This window comes from Etheostoma spectabile, chromosome 13 (genome assembly GCF_008692095.1).
Source record: "Etheostoma spectabile isolate EspeVRDwgs_2016 chromosome 13, UIUC_Espe_1.0, whole genome shotgun sequence".
Taxonomy (NCBI): domain Eukaryota; kingdom Metazoa; phylum Chordata; class Actinopteri; order Perciformes; family Percidae; genus Etheostoma; species Etheostoma spectabile.
The window spans coordinates 28,838,598-28,847,016 of NC_045745.1; the positions used below are offsets into that span (position 1 = coordinate 28,838,598).

The 8,419-nt window shown below is 41.1% G+C and overlaps 1 protein-coding gene across 4 annotated transcripts in view; it reads left to right on the plus strand.

Moving 5' to 3' along the window:
• The window catches only part of LOC116700370 (roundabout homolog 1), an 85,657-nt gene that overhangs the window by 68,763 nt on the left and 8,475 nt on the right, over positions 1-8,419 (plus strand). For 3 of the 4 annotated variants that reach the window (XM_032533491.1, XM_032533492.1, XM_032533493.1), the window contains 9 exons: positions 1,731-1,739; positions 2,042-2,166; positions 2,266-2,437; positions 5,917-6,122; positions 6,217-6,298; positions 6,398-6,566; positions 6,657-6,823; positions 6,929-7,050; positions 8,080-8,314. In XM_032533491.1, the coding sequence (XP_032389382.1) occupies positions 1,731-1,739; positions 2,042-2,166; positions 2,266-2,437; positions 5,917-6,122; positions 6,217-6,298; positions 6,398-6,566; positions 6,657-6,823; positions 6,929-7,050; positions 8,080-8,314 (1,287 nt within the window). Of the gene's footprint in view, positions 1-1,730; positions 1,840-2,041; positions 2,167-2,265; positions 2,438-5,916; positions 6,123-6,216; positions 6,299-6,397; positions 6,567-6,656; positions 6,824-6,928; positions 7,051-8,079; positions 8,315-8,419 lie in introns of all 4 variants that reach the window. The other variant, XM_032533494.1, reaches the window with a different exon arrangement.

Consider the following 8,419-nt stretch of genomic DNA (forward strand, 5'->3'; position numbering starts at 1 on the left):
ACACCTCTCATAGTTACACACACAGATACACACATACAGTATATTGATATATATGTATAAAAACAGCAGTGACACAGTGGGTGACATGGATGTGAGGGCAGTAGGACTTAATTAAAGATATGGCAGGGCTGGTTGCATGCTGGGAAATGACATGGTTCCAATTACACTGTCTTCCTCTTCCTCCAAAAACCTGAGAAAACAAGGATCAGGGGGAACCATAGCTAATTCAGGCAGTGAATGGAGAAGGACAGGAATAACTGGCAGAGGAGTAGAAGTTGTATTACGGGAGGTAACAGAGAGCATTCTAAGTGAATGTGTGTTTCATAATTAAATCCAAAAAACTCTGGCAGGCGTGATCGTAGCTATAGTTGTGACCACAATAATTTTTACTGACCTAGAACATTTGGTTGACATTAAACAGTTGCCATTTGAAACAGATGCCTTAAACTGCTTTGTACGGTTTGCACATGTCCCAAGTATGAGATGAAATGACTCTTCAGCACAGCCACATTTTTTCAGACAATAAAAAGGAGAAATGAAGATAAATTAAAATAACGTTTTCTATAAATGACAGACAGGGTGCTTAAACCCTGCTTTTCTGCAAAACCATGTGCTTTACTTTTTTTTTTAAAGACATTCTCTGAACACAAAAAAATGCTGAGCAATAACCGCAGTCATCCTCTCACAGTAGTTCCAAAACCAGCTGGTTAACTAGCCCTTCATTTCACCATAAATCTAGTTTACAGATGTCACAGTGTAGTTCCAAAAATGTGTCTTTGTTTGTGTACTACATTTAGCAGAGCAAATCCCTGCATTTCTTTCTGCAGTTCCCTCTTCCACTTCCCATCCAGACCCAATGCTCCACCTTTACTCCCTTGCTTCTTTATGTCCTTGTTAGGGGATTGTATCTTTGTCACCTCGCAGTCAACTAGTCTGCTGGGTGTAATAGGGGTTAAACAGCATGTCTTGTCCTTTCCCATTTGCTTTTTTGGAAATGTTGGCCATCTAAAGAAATGTTGTACTTTTCATTTCAAAAGCATGAAGGTCATTTTCAAACTATGCTCAAAAATGTATGAGCATATGTAAAGTTGGTTACCCAAAATAATCCTGCATTATTTATGATTTAAATTAAATGAATCATATAAAAGACATCAATATACCTATCCCGCCTTTCCTCCTCTGTCCAATATCACTATCTAATAAGGGGAAGAAATGTCCTAAAAATAATCTTTAAAAAAATCACACTTGTTTTCTTTCTTTTTTTTTTTACCTCTTACTCTTTATATCTGCCTGTAGAAAAATAATAATGCATTAAAATGAATATTTTGATTAGCACTATTATATATTAACTGTGTGTCAGTATTGTTGCATTGAGCCCCGGAGGTGACCGAGGATTGAGGGGAAAAAAAAAATGTACTGGGGACAAACACTTCGGGACTTCAGTCGAGTTTTATTTTCAAGATCTTGACTTTGACATGGAGGAAAAAAAAGTTGAGATCTCGAGTTTGAAAGTCAAGATCTCGATTTTCATGGAGGAAAAAAAGAAAAAGGAAAAAAAAGATCTTGTGTTTAGTGTTTGTCCCCAGTACATGTTTTTCTTTTTATTTGTTTTTTTTTCCTCCATGTCATCTCCGTGGATCCTTAGATGAGTGCATCATTGCAGTTCCATATTCCTGTATGTGACTTCATTACTCATTACACTGTTCTTTTTTGTGTCTTTTCCCTTGTAGTCAATACTGGTAAGTTGTCATCCGTCCCTCATCCACCATCAGACAGCAACAAGAAACCTTGAGCCACTGTCATTGTCCTATCTTCACTCTAATTCCCTCCATCAATACAGTATGTAATTCATGCTATATGTGGGTAAATTAATATGTATGTGCTGTTTTCTTTCATTAAAAAAGGTAAATAAGGACTGTTTGCTACATTCACACTTAGCCTATATGTCTTGAGCTTTTCATGCATACTGAGATGTTCTAAAACTGGAAATGATGGAAATGTATCAGGCTGCCAGGTAATTAGGGCCTCATTTCCTCTGCAGTACCCCCAGCATTTGCTATACGCCCCAGGAACCAGGTGGTGGCAGTGGGCAGGACGGTCACCTTCCAGTGCAAGGCCACTGGCAACCCACAGCCCGCTATCTTCTGGCAGAGGGAGGGCAGTGAGGTGAGATTAGCCCTCAGTCTGTCATCATACTAAATGACTACTCAGTGTAAATAGTGAATTAATGGCTTTCTAACTCTGTGGTCTCTGTCTCCTCTCCAGAGTTTGCTGTTCTCGTACCAGCCGCCACAGCCCTTTAGCCGTCTGTCTGTCTCCCAGATGGGCAGTTTGACCATTACCGACGTTCAGCGCTCTGATGGCGGCTTTTACAGTTGCCAGGCTCTCAACATCGCTGGCAGTGTTATTACCAAAGCACTGCTGGAGGTCACAGACTGTGAGTAAAGGGAAGGTGTGATGGCGGGCAGATGGGGGGACTTTTTTTTTTTAGCACCATTCTAGCTTCAGTGCATTTGTCTTTTGGCTAAAGAGACTACTCTGCTGCTGCAGTTTCCCGGTGTTGAGCAAGTTTATAAGGCTACAAACTGGCCCTGGTTGCAGCTACCTCCCTTAAAGGTGTGCTTCACTTGCAAAGATTTTAATGAACATTATGAATGTGCAGATGGATGAATAGATGTGGATGTCGTTTGACGGCTGGTCTGGGAGGATGTATGATGACCAGGTGGAGGAGACCGGGTGGGGTTCCATCTCAGAAGCAGTTTTCGTTTTGTTTTCGTAATAGTTTACAGGCCCCCAAAAGAGTCGGATTATGTGGAACTGAGTTATGTGAGGGCATGACGGAGATCGATGAGATTGTTGTGAATGTAACATCGGTATGAAAGCCAGAAATAACATGGATTCTAGGGTTAAGTTAATTGGTGGCGACATGTACCCTGAATGCAGAGAATGGATGCAGAGGCTGAGGGGGTCTAAAGTTAGGCTGAAGTGAGCATTTAAGGCCGGTGACTATTTTGACGAAGAAGTTGATACCTGCTAAGTACGTCTGGATGTTAGAGGAGCATTTTTATTTTTTATTTTATGGAATGTGCATATGGACATGACGTCCAGAGAGGAGAATGGCAGCGGATATGTGGCTTGGTATGCCTTAAAGCAATTCTAGCCAGTTAGGTAGGCTGAGAGAGTGCTGCGGGCCAGACTGTTGATGATGGCATCTTGTGAGGCGTAAGAGAGGTTTCTCAGCTGGTGTGGTTGTTGAACGATGGCACTGACGTAGGGGTAAACGTCCAGTTCTGGAGCCAAGTGTCTGAATTTCGGAAAAGAGAAACTAGACAATGAGTCTGCAATGCAGTTGTGGTGACCGGGCATGTGAGCAGCCCTGAGGATGAACTGGTGTTGGGCCGTTATTAATGTGAGTCTGCGAAGGGATTGTGCGATGACCGGGGAACGAGAGCAACCTTTATTTTAGATGTCTTCTACTGCTGTGTTGTTGGAGTGAATGAGTGTGGACTTTTTGACCTTTCGTGGCCCCAAAGAATGGCACCCACGGCAATGGGTGCAGCAAAGGAGACCCGGACTTGGGTCCCCAGTCACAGAATTTCGAGGGCCAATCTGAAGCGAACCATCTCCCCCCGTAGTAGCCGCCGAAACCTACGAAGGGAGCTGCATCGCTGTACAGCGGAATGTGCTCGGGCTGGGTGATAAAGTCCTCGTAGAAAATGGAAATGCTGTTCCAAGAGGTCAATTTGCTGCATATCATTGTCCCTCTCTCTTCCCTTTCATGTCTTCAGCTGTCCTTTAGAAATAAAGGCCTACAATGCCCAAAAATAATCTTTTTTTTTTTTTTTAAATGAGTATCTGGGCTTATGTCTCTTACCTCCTCAAATATACTTTCTCATCTAACAACTGTACAGTATGTAATCTAAATTAACATGATTAGGGGAAATACTTTACTATTACCCATTGTAACAACATAGTTTGTGTTCTATTGTACTATACATATTTGTGAATCCAGACTGACTGCAGAAATGATATATATTATTTAAAGGTATTTCTATATGGAAAGTGGTCTAAGGGACTCTGGTCCAAATCTTTGGTGATGAAATAAAAAGTTGATTGTCAGGGGAAAAAGCAATTTAAATGTGCTTGGAGGCCCACACCAGTAATTACACACCACCGGCAAAGTCCACAAGCTCCCAATTAAAGGGCCTATGTGATCATGAATACATGTGTCTGGGTAACTGTGTACTATGTACTTTGTTTTAATTTAATGAAGATGATTGCTTCAGGCTTAAAAAGACAGTTTCTGCATCTTTGCGTTGTTCAGTACAGCCCTATTATTTATTAAGGATAATCGGCTGCTGATATTGGTAATGCATGATGCAGGATAATGAGAAGCATCCACTCTCTGTTCCAGGTAATGGAAATGAAAAAAAAAAAAAAAGATTGCACTCTCGCCTGTACCCATTCCTCTCTACTCTCCCTACCTAAAATTCTCTCCATCCCACCACTCTCCTCTCATCCCCATTTGGAGTGGTGCATTTGTATGGAAATAACTGGTCCACATTACCTCCGGCAGTTAACAAAGCGTGTTTCCATCACCTTTTTTTGGGTATTTTTATTTATTTATTTATTTATCTAAAGCCCCTGCCCTCATCCACAGGTTGTTTTTTTTAATCTAAGAGTGAGAGAGAAGTGAGAGCTTTGTTATCTAAGTGGGATTGTTATTAGTTGGGCTTTGCCATCGTGATTGGAGCCGTCTCCAGCAGTATCTAATGCCGAAATAACGATTAGTTGCTCTCTGCTGGAGGGGAAAAGTTGATTTCTTTTTTGTTCCAATGCCTGCACAGCCACCTCAACATATTATTCTCTCTTTACCAATTTTCCTCTTAATATCTTTCACATCTTATCCGGTTTTCGTTTCTTGGCAGCATTTCATTTTTCATTTTCTCTACTTTCATCTTTCTTAATTTTATTTCGCTCTCGCTCTTTATGACTTTGATCTTTTGTCAACATCAATTCCCAATTTCATAGCATACCGTTGACAGTGTATCATTTTTGGGGGCTTTTTGCCTTTATTTGACAGTGATAGAAGAGATACAGACAAGATAAATATTTTTATTATTGTGAATGCAGGAAGAGAGAGAGGGATGGCATGCAGCAACAGGAATTGAACTGGGGACCTTGCAGATTAACCCCTTTTGTCCCTTGGATACCAGACACTCCTACTGTTTAATACAGTATAAACCCCAGTACAAGAAAGTACAATACCTTTGTATCAACAGGAAATGATAATATCATGGGCTGGACTTCAGTTAGGAGACTTGTTTACCATGTATTAAGCATGCAGAGCACATGTGCACGTCACCTGAGATCATTCCGTAAGCTTACTTTGCCGATACTGTCCTTATAATGTCAACACGTGTTTCTCCAACTTGATGCTTGTAGTTGCCTCAACATGATCCCAAAAATCCAACCTGTTTTTGCTGCAGTGGCAAAACATAAAACACATAGATGAATAATTTGTGTTTGCAGTATACATTACATCTACCAACTAACATCGGAAACCTATTTGTACATTCTTTAATTTGAAAAGTTCTCAAATACCTACCAAAGCACTTCTAAAGCAGTTGCTGTCAGGTGATTATGATTTCAGTTTTTTTTTTGTTTTTTTTTATGTGAGCAGCTCCTTCATTCCACTGTGTGTTGCATTGTGGGACAATGGTGTCCATCATGTTAAAAAATAGTTGCATTTTTTAATACACTTTATTTTTTTATGTTTTTTATTTATTTATTCATTTTTTTCTTTTCCTTCATGTCACCTCCAGGCTCACCTATTCAGTATTCAATAAGGCCATCGGGGCAAGTGTTAACATTATTAGTCTTTCACTTCCCTACTTCTTTTTTTTTTTTTATTAGCTGGATCAGACCATCCTCCCCCTGTGATTAGACAGGGCCCACTCAATCAGACCATTCCTGTGGACAGCACAGTGGTCCTGGGTTGCCAAACAGCTGACTTTCCATCTCCTACGGTCCACTGGAAGAAGGACGGTGTCCTGGTTTCTCCCATGGACTCCCGCATGTCCATAGCAGACACAGGATCACTAGAGATTCGCTACGCTAAGGTGGGAGGACTAACACAGTGGTTAGTATTTTGCAGTTTCAGCGACTGCACTCAGCCAACCCACTAACATCCGCCACTGAACTTCCTCTCCTCAGCTGGGAGATACAGGCTTCTACACTTGTGTAGCTTCTAGTCCCAATGGAGAAGCTTCCTGGACAGCATACTTACAGGTGGAGGGTAGGTCACACAAATTAAGACACAGATTAAAGATGGTAATACATGCTGTAGAGCCCTGTGTAATATACTGTAATGATTTACTTGGTATCTCCGTTGCAGAGTTTGGAGTTGTTGTTCAGTCCAGTCAGCCGATAGACCCTAGTCTGATTCCTAGTGCTCCGTCCAAACCCGAGGTGACTGACATCAGCCATACCACTGTCACTCTGTCGTGGAAAACAAACCCCAATGCTGGTGCAACACCTACATCTTACCTGATTGAGGCATTCAGGTTAGATTCATGTGATATCCAGCCATCTATCAAGCTTGATGAAACTTCACTTGCTTCTGTATGTTATCATTTCTTCATCTCTTCCTGCAGTTATACGTTAGGAAGCAGATGGGTGACCCTAGCTGAGCATATAAAGACACAGACCTTTGTACTGAGGAACCTGAGGCCAGCAACTGTCTACCTCTTTTTGGTCAGAGCGGTGAATGCTTACGGCCTTAGTGACCCCAGTCCAATCTCTGACTCTGTCAGAACACAGGGTCAGTGTGCACATTTATTTTATCTTTTTAAGTCCAATTTCAGCTCAATGCGTTGAATGCATCATTGTTGCTATTTCACTTCTTTCTTTCCTTTTGTACCAACAGACAGCACTTCCACCATGCAGGGAGTGGATCACCGACACATCCAGAGGGAGCTGGGAGATGTAGTTATCCACCTGCACCCACCAACTGTTCTTTCATCTTCTGCTGTCAGGATGCAGTGGATGGTAAGGGGGCCGTACCATGACAACTGTACTGCACAACGTCAACATTTGTTGGCTACGTGTTTTCTATGTGATGTATGTGATGTGTGTCTATGTGATCAAAAAAAAACTAGACAAAACAATGTCAGTGTTAAATTTAGGGAAAAAAGTCAATTTGACCAATTAATGTAAACACATGCTGTAAATCAACAATTTAAAATGAAAACATAGCCTGTGCTGACAGTTTTTATCAGGGTTTTTTATTTTTTATTTTATTTATTATTATTATAGAGCAGACTAACACTCTGATATGTTTTCTCTTATTCTCCCAAGCAACACAAATAAGAGAAGTGAGCTGTCAATGATGAAGGAGCAAATACACTTTCAACATAGCGATCTGAACAGTTCAAGAGGATCTTCTCAGCTAAAACTGCCTAGTGTGAAATATTTATTTTATGCTGACGTTACATATGGTTTTCTCTGTAAACATTTATTAGCAGAGAATAAACCCACTGCACAGAGAAGTGAATGTATCTTTAGTGTGTTACATTGAGCCTTTTTCCCAAGACATGGGAATGGAATGTATTTTCAGCATGTTTTATCTGTGTGGATGCGAGTGTTTAGATATGTGTATGCCTCCACAGAAATTTTTTAAGGCAATTATTTTTCATAATTGTGTGGTTTACATGGAAAGTGCTTCGTCCTCTCCTGGCTTGATTTTAACCAGAGCTATTTTGTGGTTTACAGTGAGAATTGACAGATATGGGGAAATGGATATCTGTGTCAACCTAAAGGTTAGGGGTATTAACTGAGTTTTAGCAGATCCTTCCTGTGGGATTGTCACTCCAAGATTAGGTGTGTAACTCACACGCAGATATAATTGTGAACTTTAGATCATCACAGCAAAAAAACAAAAAAACAAAAAAAAACACAGTACCATTACACGTCTCTTTGATTCAAACCCAGATGTTTATTTGCTCATGGTCAATGAGGGTCTCACTGTCACATGTTGTGCCATTTATGGAGCATGTTTTATCTCTGCATCTCCCCCAGGTCGAGCAGCAGTCCACATACATCCAGGGTTACAAGGTGCTTTACAGGGCATCCGCTGAGCATGGCCAGCCAGAGGGCCAGTGGAGTGTCCTGGAAGTACACGCCCCACGGGAGGACGGGGTGGTAATCGGTCAGCTGAAGCGAGGCTCCATCTACGAGTTCAAAGTGCGCCCTTTCTTTGATGAGTTCCAGGGAGCTGACAGTGAGGTGAAGGTGGTCAGGACATTGGAAGAAGGTGACTGAGAACTTTTGTTCCGCAGTATTAAATATAGCTATACATAGTTGAGAGTTGAATAACATTGGTGCAACTCTTTGATATCCTTCTATTATGTATTTGTTC